At 45.3% G+C, this 23,703-nt stretch overlaps 1 protein-coding gene across 4 annotated transcripts in view; it reads right to left on the reverse strand.

Annotated features, from left to right (window-relative positions):
* The window catches only part of Arhgap26 (Rho GTPase activating protein 26), a 387,586-nt gene that overhangs the window by 257,611 nt on the left and 106,272 nt on the right, over positions 1 to 23,703 (reverse strand). For all 4 annotated transcript variants that reach the window (XM_021642211.2, XM_021642215.2, XM_021642212.2 and 1 more), the window contains exons 2-9: positions 23,597 to 23,692; positions 21,916 to 21,977; positions 18,308 to 18,379; positions 11,545 to 11,646; positions 10,166 to 10,276; positions 5,778 to 5,882; positions 4,237 to 4,366; positions 533 to 633 (exon numbers count right to left, since the gene is read on the reverse strand). In XM_021642211.2, coding sequence (XP_021497886.1) covers positions 533 to 633; positions 4,237 to 4,366; positions 5,778 to 5,882; positions 10,166 to 10,276; positions 11,545 to 11,646; positions 18,308 to 18,379; positions 21,916 to 21,977; positions 23,597 to 23,692 — 779 coding nt within the window. The remainder of the gene's footprint in view (positions 1 to 532; positions 634 to 4,236; positions 4,367 to 5,777; positions 5,883 to 10,165; positions 10,277 to 11,544; positions 11,647 to 18,307; positions 18,380 to 21,915; positions 21,978 to 23,596; positions 23,693 to 23,703) is intronic.

Consider the following 23,703-nt stretch of genomic DNA (forward strand, 5'->3'; position numbering starts at 1 on the left):
GCTGCAAGGTTAGCAGGGTGTGGTGTCGCAAACCTGTAAACCCAGCACTCAGGGAGGCAGATCTCTGTGAGTTCAAGGACAGCCTGCTCTACAAAATGAGTCCAGGACAGCCAACATTACACAGAGAAACCCTATCTTGAAACAAAACAAAACAAAACTTGCAAGGTTTAAGGGTGACTTGTTACACAGAAATTAATAATGGATTCATCTAAATTGCCACTGGCAGCTCCATGGATCAAGCAGAAGAGGCATAAATCAGTTTCACAGGATGGCGTTAATCAACTATGACTGTCTAGTAACTCCCTGGTACCTGATACCTTTAATAATGTGTACATGTAAAACAAAAGACTGATAGTTACAGTTACTTAAGCTAACAATGATTATTCTAACCATTTTGAGGGCAATAGGCCTCCTGGAATTGCTGCACAATGTTCAAGAGTTTTACAGTGAAACCCTGGACTCTTAGCTACATATTGTCCTCATTACCTGTTAGCTGAGCAAACTAAGCAAAACGTTTCCACAGTGCACTCACCCCCTTTCCTCCTGACTTTTGGTCAAAGGGAACCATGGTGATTTGTTTGGAATCCCGCTGGTATGTACAGTAGTGCTTCACCCAAGAAGTTCCAAAGTGACCTGCAAGGGAAGATTGCCTGTTAACCATCTCCGCACCCACTGTGTGCTGCACAGCATTCCCTGCTCTAACGAGGAGATGGGCCACAATGCTCAGGCGCCATGCTCGTGTCCACCCTGATGCTGCTTCAGGGGTACAGATCCCCTATATGGCTAGACTGGAACAGGTAGAAATCCAGTCCCACAGGCTGAAGAGTAAAAACAGAACAATGCTTTCCTCACTCCAATCCACAGGATCACCACCTCCCACTAACATCGTATCCAGTGAGTCTTCAAGTACAGGGGAAATATCAGCTCCCTGGGAAGATGAATTCGTGTTCCCATCATCAGTCTCCATTTGAAATTTCCATTCTCTTCCCTGACTGAGGTGCTAAGGAAACAGTACAGAAATGTTCTTCGAAGTGTAGGTCGCCATTTCCATCTGGGGCGATGACATCATGCCTCCCACACAGCTGCCCAGTGCTTAACCTCAGGGGTTCTGACCTACTTCCAAACCCCTAATTTTTACTTCAGCACAACTCAAAAAGATCTGAAAAGCAGACGTGGAAACCTCCGAGACACCAGAGATGCAGACTGGAAGTGACTAAATAGCTAAATGCAACCTAAGGTCTGTCTCAAAATTCTCCTTCAAGAAAGAGGACAAGACATCCGAGCACCAAGGCCCACCAAGGTCTCTGACTACACCTGGTGCTTGGCCAATGACTTTGTTTTTAACAACAAAGTGCTATTAGAGGAAGAAAGGACTTGAAGGATTGAAGCCTGCAAGGACAATCAATCAATATTAGTTTTCGATGTTTGCAGAGATCACACAATAGCAATGGTGAAAATTAACAACATCATGTAAAGAGAGTAAGCAGCCACTTAGAAATCACTAATGGTTTGGCATGATTGCCAAATACAAGTATTAAATATCATTTAATAACCTGGAAATGCAACACAGGTGCTAGAGAGACAGATTAGCAAATAAAGCGCTTGTCTTGCAAGGATGAGGACCTGAGTCAGCTACCCCAAACCCACATAAACATTAATCAATTAATTAAAATTTAAATTTTTTTAAAGAAAGCCAGGTTTAGTGAGCATAGTTGGAGAGGTGGGGCAGCCGGAGCCTTCGGGTTTGTTAGCTTGACAGCCTAGTCCACTCAGTGAACTTCAGGCCAACGAAAAAACCTGCTCCAGAAGACCAAGGTAATTGTCACATAAGGATCAACACCTTATGTTGGTCTTTGGCCACATATCTACGAGCACACATATATTACAGCCACAAGGACACACACGTAGACACAACCCGCTGCCCCCTTCCCCCCTGGGCACAGGCACACACACAGCGGTATATTAGTGTTTATATTTAGGTCGTTAAAGGCAATTTAAAAGATAGCAAACATTCTCAGACCTTGGGGAAGTTCCAGTGACTACACAACACAAAGGTTCCAGAAGTGCTTTGTCTCAGACAGTGCGGACGGTGAACATCAAGGTGAATAAAGGAATAGAGTATAGCCTGTGAGTGAAATGTGAATCTTAAGGTTCTAGTGACAATGGAAAGACAGGATGGACAGATGGTCTGACAGGTGGACAGATGGATGGATAAAAATGATGGGTGAAAAGAAATAATAAAAAATGGCAACACTGGTAAAAATGGGAAGACTCCAAGTATAGATCAGTCTAGGCAAGATTAGTAGATCACAACTCTATGGAGAGAAATATGGCAAAGAGAAAGATAATGACACAATTGTAAGGTGACTCCCACAGAATACCAGTTAGTTACAAAGGGAAAACAGTGACCATACAGTGAAGAGACGACACAATGTCTTGACTAGATGGTGGAAATGAAGACCAGCAGGGCACCATGATGAATTATTACAGCAGAAGAGCTCAGGAAAGACTGAGTATTCATGACAGTAGTGCCTATCTCCTCATCCATACACAGATATAAAGGAGGAGTGATTAGAGCAAAGTGCTGACAAATTGTGGCTTTGGATAAGTTCGTGTTCTCTTTACACCCCCCTTGCAACTTTTCTGTGAGCTTGAAATTATTAAAACTAGTAAGTTCCAGAACTACACTGTATCCTTCTTTAAAAAAATTTAAATATTTATTTATGTATATATGTATGTTTTTTATGTTTTTAAGTGTAGGAGTGCTCTATATACATGTACATCTACATGCCAGAAGAGGTCGTCAGATCCATTTATAGTTGGTTGTGAGCCCCTGAGGGCCTCTGGAAGAGCAGCCAGCATTCTTAACCTCTGAGCCAGTCTCATCAGCACCCTATACAATATCCTAATGAAATGGTTGAAGTAATATACTAGGAAAGCAAAAGCAGTTCTAACAAAAATCAACATATTAGAATCAAAGAGCATGTAACATGTTTGAACAGGGTTGTGCAAAGGTGATCCCGCATGTGTAGATGAAGAAGAGCAACGACAGTCTTTGTATTACAGGGGCAGAGTAAACCCTGTCCTGGCCTTTCTGAGAATTTGTCTTTCTAAGTTATCTCTAACCATGGGCATTGGGATGGGATGAGGGAGTCCGTCCACGGAGCAAAAAGGACATCACTCTATGATCAGGGGATAAAACACATAAATAAAGTAACTTCTGCCTCCTACAAACCTCCTTGAGCTCATTTCTGAAAGAATAAGGTATATAAAACCTTTATAGTGGCCAATACTTCCAACCCACTTCAGTCCCCATTTTTAGAAGGGAACAATTTAAGCCCAAAGCAATTATGTGTGAGCCTTAGCACTAAGCAGATAATCGCTAAAACAGCATGTTTCTAGCCTACTCTATCTGGAGCTTCAGGAGTGAAGTCACGGCCCAAGAGGACCACAGAGAAGAAGACAAAGCCCGCAGAGATCAGAAGGAATACCGCATCCCGCTAAAAGCATGATGGGAAAAGCCATGCATGGTGGCACGCATGTGTGTGATTCTAGAACTCAAAAGGAAAACTCAGGATAACTATGAGTTCAAGGTCTCAAGCCTGGACTACTTAGCAAGATCCTGTTGAGGAGGGCTGCTGGCTAATAGAACTACCATTAAAGAAAAGAAAACATTCAATATGTCTTATTCCCAGCGCCTGGGGGTGCTACCCTGGGTGGCATACTCTCGAAGCCTTCTCCAAAGGCCTAAGGTGTGAACTGTAAGTCGTCACTAAAAACTGCATTCAAGTACAGCCCCTGTCATTTCCTCCCTTGAATTCATTACAAGGAGAGGGGCCTTCTTTCTGACTTTCTCATTTTTGTTTTGACTCCTCATAAAATCCAAGTATTAGTGTAACAAGAGGTGAGAAGAAAAGAAAGAGGGCCAAAGCCATGACTACTCTCAATTGAAAACAGAATCAAATATTAAGGCCTTCAAGAAGGTGTGGTGTGGTAAGACCTCGCCACCGTCCATGTGGTCAGGACAGGGTATACAAGCACATGAAGGCACAGAGGTTCAAAAGGAGAGTGACACTAGGAAGACAGGAACAACCACATAAAAATCCTAGCACAAAGGAGACAGAACGTATCACTTGGGGGTGGAAAAGACTGTGGACACAGATCTGTAGGCACTGTCAGAAGCAAGGCCTACCCAAGGCTGCAAGAGCACCCGACCCTACCGGCCAGCTCACTTACGTTTCTCCTGAACATAGAGGTATCCTTCCATCGTATAGGGGCTGATGGTCTTGTGCTCAAGGGGGTTTTCCTTCATCTTCTTCATCAGCGATTCCACTTCAGACCTGGTTCCTTCAAAGCGGTTTCTTGTCTGGGATGAAAGGAATTTTTTACTCAAATAATCAAATGAAGAAAAAAAAAATCTCATAATAATTCAGAAGATCATCCCAAGCAGAAACCTTATATCTAAAGGCAAATAAGGGCCATTCAATGGTCTAGGAAATAGGCAAATACTCACTTGCAAAAGTACACCTTTGCTTTACAGTCCCATATCTGAATGAGTCAAACTCTAGCAACCACCAAGATCACCAAGGAAATTTACAAAGCATGCAAACAGCTAGCCTAACTCCTGAAGATAAGTAGCAGCTCTTGGATCAGGATGGAGCATTGAACAAGCATTTCAGAATAGTGTGACTTAGATAGAGCATTGCTTACACACCTTTAGGATTACGGTCCTCAACACTCCAGTTGCAGGAAATTTAGCTTGCTGATGGAGCAAACATGACACCCTCCCAAAAGGTGTGCTCTGGATTTCTACACCATTCCCTCACTGAGAGCAGCCTGAAACCCCTGGCTTCTACCCAGGCCCACTCAGAACCACTGAGGCACAGCCTGAAGCCTCCAGCTGCAGCTGTTTCGTAGCCCAGTGGCCCAGTACCCTCCATGCTCAGCCTCTCAGAAACACTAAGTTACCTACTGCCTGTGAATCTCCTATGTCAAAGGCTGCCTTCAGAAGAACCCCGGAATTGGGTACAGCTTGTATAGCATGTTATAAGGACTTGTGTTTCATCCCCAGAATGAAAGTTGGGGGAGGGGTATTATGCTTTGTGAAACCATTTTTGTCATACTTCAACTGGTCTCCAAGTCAACAAGGAACCACGTGAGGTCCAGGCATCTAAAGGCCATGCAGTATAAGCCATGCAGAAAGAACTGGATCTAGTTCCTACACAGGAGTACCTTGAGGCTTGTGGTTAATCCCAAAGTCCAAGAGTAAAGCTTGCCCCGTGACTTATGGCTCAAACACCCTAAACAACACTGCACCCAAAGGTCCCATGTTTAAGCCAGAGAGACAACTCCATTAGAATGGCACTGACTTAGATGTCCTGTCAGTCTTGCTAAGAGCTGGACAAGAGCACATTACTTGAGCCCGAGGCCAACTCCCTTTCCCACTCCTGGACACTAACGTAATGCCTAGGGTGGCCAGCAGCTGCTTGCACAGAAGGCAGCTAATCAGGGCTGTGCTGAACTAGAATTTCCACTGCCAAAGGAAATCCTGACCCTGTTATGAAAAACACACATAACCAGCAGCAACACTTCTGGCACAGAAATGGTGCTTAGGCCTGGGCTATCTTGCATTCTAGAAATATCAGATCCTGGCTGTCCTCTGAACCTCGCCAGGACCCCACCTCACACACCTCATTCCAATACATGAGGGGGAGCTCTGGAGCAAACAGAGCTTCCTTTTGTCCCTCTTTCCCTCTTTTGTCCCTGCCCCAACTCACATTTTGTATGCTGATGGTCAACTGTGTCTTAAAGTCACCAAAATCTTTGGCCAGCTCATAACCATGGTGATAGAAAGTGAAGAGTCCTTGCAGGAAGGCCAGTAGCTGTAGAGGGAAGAAAGTCAGACGCACTCAGACAGGGTGAGGGGAGGATCTGAGTTTCCAATGCCATCTGGGAAGTACAGGCAGTAACAACAGACATGGGCAGCTCTGTGGGTAGGATTCTGTCCTCCCAGGCCCTGTGTCACTGAATGCTTACAACCTCCCTAAGTGCTACAAGCACCCACCTTAATCATGAGGAGGCACCTCCAGAGACTAATTTGCTCCCCAATTCACAGTGAATGTCAGCAGGGATTTGAACCCTGTTCTCCTTGGCACCAATGTTTACCACTGTCTAAGAATGGCACCTCTTGGGAACTAAAGGCTGGAGGCTGGAGCTGCACCTTGGCTGCCTTCTAGAACATTGACAACATCAGGTTGTCACACAGATTCATGATAAAGAAGCTGGTGTGCTCTGAGCCTATAATCTAACGAGCAAAGTCAAACCACAGAAAATCACCCAGGATAGACTTCAGCCCAGCGGCATTTCTGTGCTTTCTTCAACTTCCCTGCAATAAACACTAAGAACCCCTTTATGAAATGACACAGACCCCGCTGGCTTCTGTTATGCTAGGTCCCTTGACGCTCATTTAAATCCCCTAAGGCTAATGGGTGAGCATGTTCCTGGTCTAGTCTCCTTCACACCGAGAGGTGAAAACACTTGCTCACCACAGTTCCCACAGAAGGCCTTCATATTCTCAACAACCACCCTAACGCCCACAACGTTCCTGTTATTTCTTCCCAAGGCTGATAGACAAACCTCCCAGCCCCTTCCCAAGTCCTGTCCAGATTTCCTGCATTCACAGTTTTGACATGAAGAAGGAGGCTACGCTACGATAAAAGGTAGAACAAGGCTGAGGAGGACCTGTGCGCTATGTGATCATGGCTGTTTTGGCTGCTGAAGTCACACTTGGGTTTGCTGAGTGGTCCTCTCTGACACACACACACACATACACACACACACACACACACACACACACACACAGGCACACCGCCCATTAATCAGAAATGTATCTATTTTCCTTTGTGCTGTTATATTTAGCCCGTCAGCCCCTCAGTGAACACACCTATACTTATTTTCACCCTCCCCACTTTTCAGAGAGGTAGTTCTCCTGGGGCTGGGGTTTTGTGAGACTACAGTTCTGATAGCCTGTCCAATCCTTGCAGGACAGGCTAGAGCTGAGGCTGACAGAGGCAGTATCGCCCCTTGACCAGGAATACTTAGTTATGCATTTACACACACGCTTTGCCTTCTGTCTAAACCTAGATTTCCTCTCAGGACCTCAAAGATGGACTTGGAGAGACAGGTTCACCGGAACTCTTTATTTGTGCCTTTCCCCAATGTGGCCACACTGAATAAATCTCCTTTTTCTGCTTTTCACAATTACCTTTGCTCCAACTGACCTACTGAGGTCGAGTCAGTAAATCTACATATTACGGCTAATAGGACCTAGGCTCTGTCCTTAATAGCTCCAGACAAAACCTACACTGTACTGTGATCGTAGCTTGACCTCTCTCTGCTCTGTTGCTTTATATTCTCATGGGAGGTCAGAGATAGGCATGCTGGCTTCTCTGTCTGTAAAACAATTAGTGGTAGCATATGCCACATATAGCCCTGACACAAATCAGTAACTAATTATTAGTACCCTATAGAACCAAAGGCCAGTACTGAACTCTTTCTTTCAAAGATGATGAAAGCTTTAGGACTTTCTCTATATGACAGTTTCCAGAAAGGAAGGCAAACACCCCTTTCCTTCTAGACAATTCCAGAAATAGAGGAGAGGGGCTCCTCTGAAGTCTGGGTATCCACAGTGAAGGCTCTTCTTCCCTCTTCTTCCTCCCTGCAGATGCAACTGAAACGTTGGGCCAAGCACTTCTCCAGACCCTCTTTCTGCTTAAATGTTTTGTTATTTTATTGTTTTATGTGTACAGGTATTTTGCCTATGTGTACATCTTTTCATCATGTACACGCAGAGCCCTCAGAGGCCAGAAGAGGGCATGAGATCACCACTACTTGAGTGCTGGGAATGGAACCTGGTACTCTGGAAGGGCAGCCAGTGCTCGAACCTGCTGAGCTACCTCTCCAGCTCTTACACAGCTGCCTTTTAAAAGAGATACCCAAGATGAGCAACTAAACCTAGGGTTGTTGCTGTAAGCTCAGCCACCCTTCACTGGAACTGAACAGCACCTATCTTACTGTTAGCATCCACATTTTCCCAAATAGCTCAACCTACACTACCAAATCCTGTGGAGGCAGAAGAGGGGTACATGGCTGGGGTGCAAAGCTAAGGTTTACACTGGCTTTAAATTCCTTTGGTCTTATTTTTTATAGGAAATATAAAATAATTTATATAAAAAATATAAAATGATAAATAAAACATAAAAGTAATCTTCTTTGTGTGCTGTTCTTTTAGGACCATCCTTCTCCCCTCACAGCAACTTAACTTCTTCACTTCTATTCCCTTCTCTAGGAGTCACAAGACCAGACCTATCACAAAGAAATACTTTCACTCAGACACACAGAGGCATTTCTAAGTCATGAACAACCAGGCCAGTCCAGCCCTCAAAGTGGTTTTCAAGGTGTTAGAAATTCACATTGTCCTGTTCTATCCCAAGCTTAACATTTAAGGATAGGGCCTGTAATCTGCATTTTAGTGAGGCCCCAGGGGGGTGTGCTGCAAGGTGCTGTTGAAGCCACATTGTACTAAAGGACAACATGAAATAAGTCCTTGATTTTACTTCTCTACCTTCATTATGATTCAATTCTTAACAGCATCTGTGAGGGTATGTATTGGTTTTGTCCCTATTTTCAGAGGAAGAAATAGAAGCACTTGGATGTAGCCTGTGCAAGCTCCCGTCTAGGAAGTAGCAGAGCTGGAACTGTCTCTGCAAATTTCTTAACAAAAAATAAAATGATGGTGCTGAAGAAGAGGAGGAGGAAGGAAGAGAGGGAGAAGAAGAAGAAAAAACCCAGCCAAATGAGTCAAGCCAAGCCTGAAAAACATGTGCGAAGTAGACATCTATTGTGTGTGAGGGTTTTGTGATTGTCGTTCAGCTCACACTAATAGGTGTGATACTTGTTAAATATGCCTTACTGAAAGATCAGACTCAAAAGTCAGATGGGCCAGATAGAAAAATGCTCACCAAAAGAAACATATTTTCCTAAGAATACTATGTTTTATATTTAGAAAGGTCTTTTGTGGCTAAATGTTTTTGAAACTCTATGAAGAGTTCTATGAGTGCATTTTGACAACATTCACTCTCCCCCACAACTTCTTCCTTCTTTTCCTCTTTTTCCCAACTCACATCACATCACACACACAGACACACACACATGCATACACACACACGTGTGTGCACATCCTACTGAGTCAGTCAGAGTTGTCCGCAGCAGCAGCATGGGCAATAGGCCAGGGTCCCCACCCCGAGAAAAGCTGGGCAGCCGTTGACTACCTGTTGCTTCTCAACTGGGAGTGGGGCGTATTGCAGGAACTTTGACCTTGTGTGGGTCTTCGATAGGCAACCAGGTAAAGACAGATCTTTTATTTATACAGAGATCCTAAGGTTGAGTCTAAATCAGAGGCCATATTACGGCTGAAGACATCAAAGACCTGGTGGTTTAAGCTGAGGCTCTTGTTAGCCCGGCGCCTCCGTGAAGTCTTCCTGCTGTGGATTCCGTGTTCAGGTGCCACTGTAAGCAGAGTGGCACCACAGCTGACCAGAACCATAACAATGATGGTACAACCTAAAGGTCAGACTTTTTCCCACGTGGCACTCTTTCACGCCCAGCAGGGCACCAGCCAAGCCTGAATTCTAGCATGGTCCCTGAGCAGAATCTCTGTGCTGCTGTTAGCCTATGACAAATTTACTGTGTGAAAACATCTTCAATACGCGTCTCTTGTAGAACTTGACCGGGATAGAGGGAGCTGTGAAGCCAGGGGCAGAATGGGAACACTACGGCGCACATTTCACTGCTTCCTCGGCTAACCCCTACATCTGGATTATTGATGGAAGAGTGGGGCAAAGCAGGACTGTCAGGCTGTGGTTTCTTTCCTAGGATGATAAGGGCCCTTCCACCCTGGACTCCCACTGGCACATTCCCCCTCCCTGCAGATCAGCCAGAGGCAGGAGCAGACGCTGGCTGTATGGATGCCATCACTGAGCTATGATGCTCCCATGCTAGGAAGGGCCCTGCCCCTTAAGGGAAGGCGCCGCTCTGGGCCGGGGCTGCTCAGCACCCTCAGCACCACTGCCTGCTGCTAGTCAGATGAAGGTAAACAGCTACTCACAGGCTCTACGAACTCAAACATCTTCCTCTCCTGGACTTCCTGCACCTTAAAGACATACTCCAGGGACACTTCATAGAAATGCTGCCGAACCAGGTCCACTTGGCTGTCTGCCTGCGAATAAGACAGAATTCAACAGAAAACCAAGTCATTACCTATAGAATACACTAAGAAAGGGGAAAATATACAGAGGTGAATTTTTCAAAGAAATCAAACCACATGATACCAAAGAAAAATGGTAAGCTACTGAACACTGCCAAACACTATATCTATGGACACACACGAGAGAGTGATTTCTTTACAACTACAAGTTCCACAAGAGAAGACCCTTACTTTCACTCCCATAGAATACCTATATCCTGAACAGACATCTGTAGAAGTACCCAGTAAATACTAACTGAAGAACAAATACTACTTGTGGGTGTGAACTTCATAGTCGTTGACAAACACACTGTTTTTTAAAATATCACCACCATCCACTAGATGGCAGCATCACTCCACACTGCTGCCCTTCCTCCCTCCTGTGCTTAAGGACTCAAACCAAAAAGTTACAGTTAAATGGTGGGCACTCCATGAATGCCACACTGACTTTTCTCTCCAAATTATCTACTTTTTAAAAGAACTTCCAATATTGTTCTTTTAAATTCATATTCAAGAAAACCAGGAGCAGGTCAGAGAATTTTTTTTTCTTTTTTTTTGTTTTTTCTTTTTTTGAGGGGTGGTACTGGGGATCAGCCTATGACCTTACATTCTGCCACTAAGTTTAGCCCTAACTAACCCCTTGTTTTTTTGAGACAGGGTCTCTCCCTATTTAGCCCAGGCCGGCCTTGAACTCATAATACTCCTTCCTCAGCCTAGCAAGTTTACAGGTTTCTGCCACCATGCCCAATAAAAGAATATTTAAAAAAAAAAAAAGATAACAATGATTAAAATACATGTACGACAGTAAGATACTGTTAGAGCTAAAAAAGAGATAAAGTATTAAATACTGTATTGAAATAATAAAAAGTTATTATTAAGGAAACAAAGTATGCCGGTCTTGCAAATTACTGATAAGAGGCAGGAGGACAAGCTCATCAGAGGTGGGCAACAATGCCACATTAAGGCCAAGGGTGAGAGAAGGGCAAGGCAGACCGCAGCCGGAAATGAAGAGGCATACCCACAGGAGCTTCTCGGGAGGCAGCGGGCAGCACTGTGCTCCCCTGCCACTAGTGGGCTACGAGCGGGTACAGGGTTGGAGGACGAGAGGGCGTGGCCCTGGAGGAGGCTTCAGGACTGAGCCTTTGCTCCGCTCTCCTTCAGTCCAGGTATCAGCTCACAAAGGGCAATCAGCACGCGTCCCCAGCGCACTGTGCATAGCCTAACACTCCGCGGTTCCTTACCTCCTGCAGCTGGGACTCCTTCTTTTTGGAAGACAAATTCAAATGCTTTTCTAAGATGCCACAGTACTTCTCTGTCTCTTTGTCGTACTTCTTTTTGGCCTCCTGGGGAGGAGGAGGGAGAGGGAGGATGGAGAAAGAGTTAAGAGGTTACGAGGTAGCTGGAGCCCTCGGGACTTTCATACGCCCACAGTTGGCCGCTCCCCCTACCCATTGATAATGAAGGCTCTTCAGATGATGCCCACTGAGGCAGGCCACCCTCAAAATGAAAGCATCACTGCTGCCCGCTAATGGGGCTTGTGGTGATGGCAGCGCGGGACACCCAGGCAGCACAACTCATCGAATGAAAGCCCAGATCGTAACAGACTGGAAAGTAGGGAAGGCATGATGGTGCAAATCTGCTGTGGCCTACGGAAGTGTGAGTCAAGGAAATGGAACGTGGAAATTCTTTCCTTGTGTTGAGACGTTTCTATTAGCTTAAATTGTCTAAAAGTAAAAAAAAAAAAAAAAAAATTAATAATATACATATCAACCTGTGTTCCCTCTCCCACCAAGTTCTTGAGTCACCAAGGTTCTAATTTTATTCCCCATTTTATAGGTAAGAAATCTCAGAAGGAAGCCAATTTGCAAAATGTCATAGAGAATGACAAAGCTGACATCAAGCTCTGCCCACGCTCTGCCCACTTGAGACACGGTCACAGGCAGTCTCCCTGCTCTTCACACTGCCGTGGGCAGGGCAAGGCAGGCTAGAAAGCCGTTCCAGTCCAACACAGACGCTCAAGTGCACTAACTCGGTGTATTAGTCCTGCTTTTAACTTATCTGGGGCCCAAAGGAGATATTTTGAACAATTCTAAAGCCTACAAAAAAAAATAAATAAATAAATAAAAATTTAAAAAAAAAAAGTCGTTTCCAGTCAAATAAAGAAACCATCTCTCTATTCACCTAACAAATTCATGATGAGCAATCAGGCTGTCCTAGGCCCTGCTTTGGGCAGTAATTCCTCCTCTCATGATGGGAGTATTCTAGTAGAAAGAGAAACACAATTAACCAGGAAACAAAAAGCAGTGTAATTACAGATTGCTGCAAGAGCTACAAAAATAAACAAACAAATAAAAAAGGGAAAGGCCTCAGTGGGGAGAGGTGATGATTCAGACCTGCTAAACACCTGAGGAGGCCAAGGGGAAATTCAGAAAAGAGCCAGTAGCGCTAATGCCCTAGGGCAGAACACTCTGAGCCAAGGTCTCCCAGATTCCAGCATTTATCTGGTCAACAGCAAGATCCTAAGCCTCACAGAGAGCAGAAGTGATCATACAGCACTTAGCAGGCAGGAATCCATTCCTACGGATCTGAGTTTGGCTAAAAGCCTAATCATAAGCAAACCATGAAACCAGCAAACATGAATGAAGAAAAGGATTGTAGAAACACTGCCTGTTGGGATTCTTAAGCAGGCATCTTTACTGCCAGCCCTAAGAAACCCGACGAACTGGTTATCGGGCATCTGTGAGGCTACCAGAAGACACCCGCTGACCACTAGAAACTACCTGCACATGCCCTGGGTCACCTTATAAGAGAACCCAAAGCTCCTCCTCTCTCTCTCTCTCTCTCTTTCTCTCCTGCCTCGTCTAGAGACGGTCTCTGCGACCCCTACCCCTTCCCCTAATAAACCTCCCACATGGAACCGGTCGCATGGCGTGATTTGTGAACCCGCCATGTAACTCTCTTCCGCATGATTCTATCACAGCCCCTCCAAATCGAGAAAGGCCCAGGCAAGCAATTCTTCTCCATCAATCCACAAGCTTGGGGATTGATGGATTCCAACTCCATTCAATGCTCACATCACACACATCCACTCTCACCAGCCTAGTGGCCAGCAACCCCACAGGGCACCCTAAGACCAGGCAGTGCCACTGGCCAGAGGTTAGGAAAGGCCAGCGAACATGAGTCACCGGCATTTTGTAACTTTCAGGCGACTGGAGCCTCCACATCTATGGCCAATGGATGAAGAAGTGAGCAGAAAAAGAAGGAAGAAAAGAAAAGGCAGTAGCCTTCATGCTGGGACAGTGCCAAGGCCTCTGCAGGAAAAGCCTTAGGACACGGTATACCGTGCCCTGTCTCAGTGCTGTCACACAGTAATTGACAAGAGCAAGCCCAGGAAGAAAGGGTTTATTTGGCTGACTTCCATCACGGCAGGGAAGCTGTGGTGCTGGGAATCTGACAGTTGGTCACACGTGCATCCAGAATCAGTGCGGCAGAGGGAGATGAGGCCTGACGCTCAGCTCGCTTTCTCCTTTCCTGCTTTTAAAATATTGTTTTTATTATGTCTATCTCTGTGTGTCTGTGTAGGGCTATATGCACGTGAGTGCAGGGGCCGTTGGAGGCCAGAAGGTAGAAGTTGAATGCCCTGGAACTGGAGTTACAGGCTGTTGTGAACTATCCAATATGGGTGTTGGGAACTGAACTTAGGTCCTCTGGAAGAACAGTATATACCCTCTTAACTGCTACGCTATCTTTTCAGTCCCTTTTATTTTTCAAGATTTAATGTGTGTGTGTGTGTGTGTGTGTGTGTGTGTGTGTGTGTACACCTGAGTGCTAGGTGGAGACAGAGACTAGAAGGAGGAGTCAGATACCCTGGAGCTGAAGTTACAGGTGGCATAAACTGCCCCAACACGGGTGCTAGTAACCAAACCTGGGTCCTCTGAAAGAGCAGTATATGCTAAACCATTTCTCCAGACCCTAGCTTTCTCTCTATTTTGTAGTCCAGGACCAGAGCCCAGCAGTGCTGCTGCCTACATCAAGGCAGTCCCTCATAGGCATGCCCAGAGAGCTACCTCTTTGGAGGTTTTCGATCCCATCAAGTTGGCAGTGAATACCACCACAGCAAGGTAATATTCTCGAGCTAGGGCAGTGCTCAGGACTTAAGGTAGTCTCTGTCTTCCAGACACACCACTGAGGGGCAGATCAAGAAAAAGGTCAAGATCACAGAATATATTCCCAACTCTAGAGGGGCAAATCGTAAGCAACTACCATCACGTTCTAGGACTCGACTTTCTCCTCTACAAACATAGGGGAGTGAGACGAGATCATTGCTCAGGTTTCATCTTCCAGATCTCAACTCTGCAATAAAATACGAACATTCGCTCTTCACAGAGTTACTTGGACTGAATGAGTGAAACTATATGCAGTTACTTAGCAAAGTGACTGCTGCATGCAGAGTACTCGGCATATTTCAGTGATGGTGATGAGAAATGGCGCTGTGGTGCCAATAGTAATGGTGGGGTGATGATAATGGTGATGGAGTCCGCTTGTGGTACTGGTGATGTTGGTGGTAGTGGTAACTGTCAGAGTAATGGTGGTGATGCTCATGATAACAGTGGCTGTAGTGATGGTGATGATAGGTGGAGGTGCTAATGGTGCTGACAAATTTTACGTCAACCTGACACAGGCGAGAGCCATTTGTGAAGAGAGAACCTTAACTGAGAAAAATGTCCCCAGCATATTGGACTGCAGAACATTTTCTTGATTGAGGTGGATGGTGGTGCCATTCCCGAGCTGGTGGTCCTAGATGCTATAAGAAAGCAAGTTGGGCAAGCCACGAGGAACAAGCCAGTGAGCAGTGTTCTTTCATGGCTTCTGCTTCAGTTCCTGCCTCCAGGCTCCTGCTTTGCCTTCCTTTGGTGATACCTTCTGAAAGGTAGGGAAACTAAAGCCTTCCTTCCTTAAGTTGCTTTTGGCCATGGTGGTTTATTCCAGCAATTGGAACTCCAAAAAAAGGGTGGGAGAAGTGGCAATTGTAATAATGGTGGTGACAGTGCTGATGGTGGTGGGTGGTGGTAGAGCTGCTGCTGCTGCTGTTGTCACTGGTGATGGTGACACTGATGATGATAATGGTGATAATGGTGATGGCAGTGGTAGTGCTGATACCTGCAGATCAGGTATCTGTCACCTACAAACACTTCCTTTTCATCACATGCGTCATTTCACTGCAAATGTTCCAATACAACAAAAGTATCAGCTTGATCAAGCACATACTACAATTTGGAATTAGAGCTTTGTGTCTAATGTCTTCCTCTCTAGCTAGAACAACCATATCCACTTGTCATTCATCAACCGTAACTGCTGGGCTCTCACATATATTATTTTGTGTTTTATTTTTAAGTGTGTGTATAAGTGCATGCGTGTGTGTGTGTGTGTGTATTTAGACATGTGATTATAGTGCCCTTGGAGGCCAGAGGGAGACATCAGATACCCTGGAGCTGGAATTATAGGCAGATGTGAGAAATTGTGACCACCCAATATGGGTCCTAGAATGAAACTTGGGCGCTCTGTAAAAGCAAATGCACACTTATCCACTGAGCCAGCCACCTCTGAAGCCCTTCTCACATACTCTTAGTAACTGGTGTGTGTCTCGGGTGATAGCCACAGCCGAATGACTAAATGACACTGTCCTTCTGTTCAGATAGCTCTAGGATATGCCCTATTTTAGGTGCCTTATAGAACTCACTCATTTATTCTTAAGAACCCTGTGGGGTAAAGTATTATTAAAGATGAGCAGATGGAGGTGGGGAGGTTTAGAAACCTCCCCAAGTCCCCAGGCGTAAAAGTTGGAACAAGAGTCTAACTCTAGGCCCACTCTTTTTTTTTTTTAATTTTATTTTTCTCATTAGTTACATTTTGTTAATTCTGTATCCCAGCTGTATCCCTCATTCCCTCCCCAATCCCACCCTCCCTCCCTCATCTCCTCCCTGCCCCTTTCCAAGTCCACTGATAAGGGAGGACCTCCTCCCCTTTCATATGACTCCCTTTTGTCAGGTATTTTCAGGACTGGCTGCAAAGTCCTCCTCTGTGGCCTAACAGTACTGCTCCTCCCTTGGGAGGTGGGGAGGTCAAAGAGCCAGTCATTGAGTTCCTGTTAGAAATAGTTCTTGTTCCCCTTACTATGAAAAACTGATTGATTACTGAGCTATCACGGGTCACATCCGAGCAGAGGTTCTAGGTTTTATCCTCTCATGGTCTTTGGTTGAGTGTCCATCTCAGAAAAGACTCTGTGCCCAGATATGTTTGGTCCTTGTGGAGCTCCTATCCTTTCCACATCAAACTCCCCTTCTTTCATATGATTCCCTGTACTCTGCCGAAGGTTTGGTTATGAGTCTTAGTATCTACTTTGGAGCACTGCTAGGTAGAGTCTTTCAGATGCTTTCTGCAGTAGACTCCTGTCATACGTTCAATGCATATCCCATTTGTCTTTCTAAATGAGGATAGATCATCATACCCCGTGTCCGCTTTCTTGATTATCTTCTTTAGGTGTATAGATTTCATTATGTTTATCCTATCTTTTAGGTTTATATAAGCGAGTATATTCCATGTTTGTCTTTCTCCTTCTGGGCTACTTCACTCAGAATGATCTTTTCTAGATCCCACCATTTGCCTGCAAATTTCATGATTTCCTCCTTTTTGATTGCTGAGTAGTATTCCATTGTGTAAAAATACCACAATTTCTGTATCCATTCCACCGTTGATGGACATCTGGGTTGTTTCCAGGTTCTGGCTATTACAAATAAAGCTGCTACAAACATGGTTGAGCAAATGTCCTATTGTGTACTTGAGCAAATTTTGGGTATATGCCTAGCAGTGGTATAGCTGGGTCTTGAGGAAGCGCTATTCCTAGTTGTCTGAGAAAGCTCTAGGCCCACTCTTAACCCCTGCTCTCACATATCTGTTCTACTTACTACAAAGCACAGCATTACAGCTCTGCCTCCTGCACACAAAAAGCCAGCTTGCTCGATTCAGAAACGTGAACTCAGGGCCACAGCTATGTCAAGATCTGAAGGGCCTCTAGCACAAGGATTCCCAGGGGCCCTGTTATGGGTTACTGCTGTCCACCTGCCAAAATCTAGAATCACCTGGAAGACAGGCTTCAACATACCTGTGGGGATTACCCTGCTTATGCTAACTGAGGGGAGAGACCATCAGAGCACGATCCTGCACTGTATAGAGAGGACTGGGGAGGAGAGGCAGGGTGTATTGCTCTGTTTCTTGGTGTGAATGAGATGTGACCAGTTGCGTCAGGCTCTTACCCCTGTGACTCAGGATGCACTGTTTCCTGGAAGTGTGAGCTGAAAAGAACCCTTTCTCCCTTAAGCTGTTTTTGTAAGGGTATTTGATCACAACAGCAAAAAAGAAACTAGGACAAACTCCCCTTCCTGGCACAAGGACCCCTGTGCAACAGGTTGTTATAGCAACCAAAAAGCAGCAGCAGGAAAAGAGAGGCAGCAGGAAAAGTAATTTTAGCATCAAATAAGTTCAGGAACAAGACACTGTCCAAACCAGGCAAAGAGCTCCGAGGGCTCCTTGGTTGACTCTCAGGGCTCCCTGGGTTGCCTTTAAGCTTTGTTTTTTTCTCTTAAATTTACATAATACTGTGATATAAATGTACGGGTGGATGGAGTGGTAGAGAAGGAGATATAATGAAAAAAAAAATGAGACCCACCCTATGGGAGAAAGCCAACTCCTGACACTATTAAAGATACTCTGCTATGCTCACAGACAGGAGCCTAGCATAGCTGTCCCCTGAGAGGCTCCACCCAGCAGATGCTGGGATTCACAGCCAAACATTGGCTGAAGCATAGGTAGTATTGTACAAAATAGTGGGAAGGACAGAAGAACCGCCACAAGAAGACTAACAGAGTCAAGTAACCAGGACCCAGGCCGATGCAGATTTCAGACTTCCACCCCAACACATCAGAGCAAAGTTTGCAAAATCCTCACCCTGGCAGCCCCGATCTGCTCCTTCCGAAACTTCTCCAAGGGTGTGATGAGCACCTCGCTGGCATTCTCAATCTGATGAAGAAAAGCAAAGGGCAGGGGGAAACGCCGAGATTAGTAATGAACTACAGCAGCTCTTCCAGCCCTCCCAGTGTGTCACTGTACAACAGCTCCTTAAAAGAGAATCTACTTGGAAGCTCCAAATGTGACCTTCTGCCTGTGAAGAGTTTGATATTGTTGGAGAAAGTCTCACTGTGCAGCCCAGGACAGCCTGGAACTTACAATCCTCTCAACTCCAGCCTTCCAAGGTTTAAATACATGAAACCAAATGGTAGGCAGCCCTTTATAGGCTATACGAACCTGGTAACAGAGACAGTATTAGTTTTGGGCTTCAGGTGACATAAGTTCACCATTCACGCAAGCTAGAGGCAAAGTACATTTATAGTGAGCCTCCGTTAAAAAACAAAACACCTTTGGACATCTTCTATGGAAAAGATCTTCCAGAATGATGAGTTACCTTAGGGAATTAACTGGGGCTAAGACCTCTGCATTCTACAGGGCTCAGCCATCAATTCCCACAATCTGATTCACTGTCATACCAAGGGATCTCAAATGCACCAACTCTGCCCTATCTCGAGACCATTGCCTCTGGCTTTTCCAGCTGATGCACTTATACAGATTGTAATCAAGGATTCAGCTTAAAGTTTGCTTCTCTGTGGAGGCCTTCCCTGACCTCCAAAACTGTAATTCAGAGAAGCTATCTGTCAACCCAGCCCTTCAGAACACATATATGCCAGGTAGTTTTCTGGCTCAGTACTATCTACAGACAAATACAACACCCTTTAAATACACACTCATCCCCCAGTGTTCCCAAAGCACCAAAAAAATCAGAAACAAAGGCACACTCAAACACGTCTGAATGACCAAGTGAGTGAATGAATGACTTCTTGACAAACTGCCAAGTGTGCGACCATGAACAAAACATTTAAATTCTCTGGGCTCTAATTTCCTAATCCAAAGAATGCAGGGGCTAAATTGTTCCAGCTCTAAAATTCTACAGTCCTTTCTAAAGCAGCACAATATTTTACAATCTTTACTCATTGCTCACTCTTCTCTCAACTAATTATCTCAGGAATCTCAACTTCAACAAAGCATTATTTTCTCTAAATCATATGCATGCCCTTCACAATTGCAACAACACAGTAAAGGCTAGAGGCTCTTGCCGGACACAGGAAAGAACTGCCTGGATAGTGTGAAGGACAGAAAACGGACAGGTCTTCCTTTTCTTTGTTTCCATTTGCCTGTTTCCTAATTTTGAAAGCACTCGCCTCTGCTGCGGAGTACAAGTTAACACCGCAGTGTAAACTTATCTGATTTTTATCAACAACTTGTATTGTTTAATTAGTTTATGTAAGTCTTTCCCATAAACCAAATGAGAGTTTCTGAAGTTCGCAGAGGTGTACTGAGCCAGCTGATGAGTGGTTTCCAACTTTGGTTGCATGTGAGAATCCCTATAGGGGAAGGGGGAGCTTTTACAAATCTCAGTAGCCAGGCCACACGTTAGACCAACAACACAATCTCTGGTCCTGGTCGCAGACATCTGCACTTGTAAAGTCCCCCAAGTTATTCCAGCAGGCATCCATGCTGAGATTCTAGTCCTAAGGAGACTCGGATTATGCCAGCACTCAGCTGCTCATGAGGGAAGCAAGACAAGTCCTCATCCCAGTACTCTAAGCACTATCTTGTCTAGTGTCAACAAGACCTGTGTTCTTATATATCAGATGAGAGGCTACAGACAGTAAGGAGTAATTGGACTGATGGTGGGACAGAGAGGGCCATTCTCTGCCCTCAAGGAACTCATAGGCACTAGCCACACAGATGCCCACAGTAATCATCCAGACACATGTGGTAAATGCAGAATCCAAGGAATGAGCCAGATGCCCAGATAACACAATGGCTGGCCAAATATCCCAGAGAACCATGGCTCCCCCAAAAGGGAGCTTTGCTGAGCTGAACTGATGATAAAGCTGTCCCAGGGTGGGAAGAGGCTTGTGACAGCCTCTTCCGATGTAGAGGGTAATAATAAAGTTGCAGAGACAAGTTGAAAAAAGTATAATCCAGTCATTGTTCCCCTACCACAGGCCACAGGAATTTGCAGGGTATTCATGGTGATTTTCTTACCACACTCTCACCCCCAAATATTGACATGACTGAGAATCAGACTCAGAAAATCCATTTCCATTTCTCGAGCACTAATGTGTGCACACTCAAGCTTTCACACACACATCTGCCCACCACCACACCTGCCACTGCCACTAATGCTCCAACTTGGGTTCAAGAAAACAGCAAGAGGAAATCAGAAGGGGGGGCCTTCTGTACTCAAGAGTTTTAAAGAAATTCCCACATCTTTTGGTATAATGCCGATATGGATTTGAACCAAGACTGCAGTTTATTAACCATGTGAGCCTGGGTGAGCAACTTGGCTCCTGTAAACCTCAGTATCTTCATCTGGAAAATGGGGATGATACAGATGGGACTTCAGAGTTATCACAGGAGCTACAGAGAACAGGTCAGGCTCTGGCTGTACAGTGTCTGGTAACCCGGAGCTCATGTTGTCAGCAACTGCTACAGAGACAGAAGGGTAATGCTCCACTTTTGGAATCCTTCTGGCTCAGCCTGTCCGGAAATGAGCCCCTATAGCTCACCCCAGGTACAAGGCCGTACAAAGCCTGTTGGGGGCTTTTGTTCCCACTCCTGCTGCCTGGGGGATGTAGGAAATGCAGAGGGGCTTTGCCCAGGCACTAGTTTGAAAGCACTACTTTGGAACCTAGAGGCCAGCATCTGCTTAAATTTGCAGAGTATCTATGTCTCTGAGGAGCTACCACAATCACATTCCTGTGCCAGGTGGCATTTTCTGGGACCAGCTATGTGGCAGGCGCCTTGGGATTAGAGGTGTGGCAAAAACTCAGTGATGTCTTTCCTCAGAAGGCTATGGACAGGGCTAAGACGGCACAAAGACACATGCTTTTTCCTTCCACCAGGTTCCCGAAAGTTAACTCAGTCAAAGACATCACTCTAAAATCTCTCTCTCTCTCTCTCTCTCTCTCTCTCTCTCTCTCTCTGTGTGTGTGTGTGTGTGTGTCTGTGTGTGTGTGTGCATGTATGCCAAAGGTTGACATCAATGTTACATCTCAGGTATCTGTCCACTTTTCCACCTTACTTTTGAGAGTCTTTTACTGAATGTGGAACTCACCAATTTGGCCAGAACAACTGCCTAGCAAACTATAGGGATTACAGGCATGTACCACCAAACCCAGCTTTTTATGTGGGGGCTGGGGATTTGAACTCAGGTTCTCCTGCTTATGCAAAGATTACCTTACTGAATCACCTCCCCAACCTACAGTGAATGTTGAGGACAGTGATGCTCTTCAAGTTATGGACCAGTAATTGTTTTAACACTCACAGAAAGCTTCAAAATCTGCAAAGGTTCAGAGCCTCAGAGTATTCCAGAGGCAGAGTCTGGCCTTAAACCTGGATCTTCTGACAGTAAATTCCTTGCTCTCTCAGTGTACACAGACTGTCTAGAACTGAGAACAGCTCTGGATACTCACCATGCGACTCCGCTCATCCTCGAGATTCCTGAGAACACTAGCAAATTCTTGCAAAGATCTCGCTGGAAGAAAGAAAGAGGTCATGAAGCAAAAGCAGGATGACGGGTGTGCACGAGCAACTTACGATTTAAATTCCTTTCATACACACAGATGCCCAAAGATGTCAGATTCCCTCATCTTTTAATCAATAACCACTAAAGACAGGATGACCCAGAAATGCAGGTCAATTGCACCTGGAACACCAGCTACAGGATTTCTCCAAGGAAAAGCCCCACCTGTTCCTGAGAGTTTCTAGGACTGGTGAGGTACTGGCAGACTCCCAGCCCTGAGGCTGGAAGGGGCATAGTTCCAGAGTTGAAGGATTTCCTGTGCAGGATTCAACCTCTTCAATCTTTGTTGCTGGGTTGCATCGGGATCGAACCTTTCTTTTGGTGTGACAACTAAAGGGATAGTTCTGCGCGCAACAGAAGCCACATCTCTGGCATCCCCTGGGTTCCTTCTCCCTGAGTTCTGAAGCCCCTCGTTAAGAGAGTGCAGCCTGCAGCACAGCAGGCAAACACAGATGGTCTTTACCAGAATCTTTCATGAAGGCATCAGGCACTTAGTGGAGGACCCCTGAGGACAGTGGGATACTTAGGCAATGCTGGAAAGGCCTTGAGACTTGCAACAAGGACACATTTTCATTGCTCTCAGCTACTTTCCAGCTGTCTGTGCGCAAACCCAAACCCTGTTGCTCAGCTTGGCAACAGACTCAAAAAAAAAAAAAAAACATCTAATGGGTTAATGAGCAACCTTAAGTTTGTCAATTCTTTTTATTTCTTATGCCTCTCATACACTAAGCACATCCTCTACTCTGGGACTACAATCCCAGCCCCAACTTTTCTTAGTCCTTCCCCCCTCTATGGAATCGACTAGGATGCCCAATATAAGGAAAAAAAATGAATATGAGACCCAGCAAAGTGATGAGTCTTGACTGTGCCCATGCTCTGCGCTCAGAGCTGCCTGTACAATAAAGCAGGGGACAGTTCTTTACTGGGAATGGTGATATATAGGAGCTCACCTCAACCTTTCAGTAAGGAAACTAAAGGAGAGAGAGTTGCAGACACAGGGAGCTGGTGACTGAGCCCTGTTCCTGCTCTGAAGGCAGTAACAGTTATGTGGCTCCAGCCAACTGTTACCCGGCCAGAATGGAAGGTCACTCAATCAAATTTGTGAACATTTGAAATATAAAGAAACAAAACCAAAACAAAACAAAAACCTAGAACTTGAGATAAACTCAGCTTACACACTAATTCCGTTTAAAATAGTCAACTAAAACATAGTACTATTCTATCTCAGTCCATCAGCTAACACTGTGCAACCTTAATCCAGATCTCTCTATCATCCACATTAGCTCTTGCCCTAGGTTCTTAGTGCTGTGGTTGGATTAAGGGGGGAGGGAGGAAGGAGAGTGTCACAAAACCAGCCAGAAGAACACGGAAGGAAGGTGGGATAGAGCTTCTTCCTGCCACTGGACAGGGAGTGAGGCCAGCGCAGGAGAAGCCCATCCTGACCCGTGCATCTGTGCTGTTCCACTACTCGCTGGGTTCCTACCTTTACTAGTCTCACGGGCTCCTAGCCCAGGTAAAGGCTTGCTGCGATGAACAACAGATGTTTTCATCTCCCATGGCTTATGACTTACCTATACACATCTCATCATCTGTTTCTGCATCTCCTATACACTGGAATTTAAATTCATTTAAGGAATCTGCGAACTTCCGCTTTGCCGAAGACAAATCTAATAAGAAA

The sequence above is a fragment of the Meriones unguiculatus genome, chromosome 2, assembly GCF_030254825.1.
Source record: "Meriones unguiculatus strain TT.TT164.6M chromosome 2, Bangor_MerUng_6.1, whole genome shotgun sequence".
NCBI classification, from domain to species: Eukaryota; Metazoa; Chordata; class Mammalia; order Rodentia; family Muridae; genus Meriones; species Meriones unguiculatus.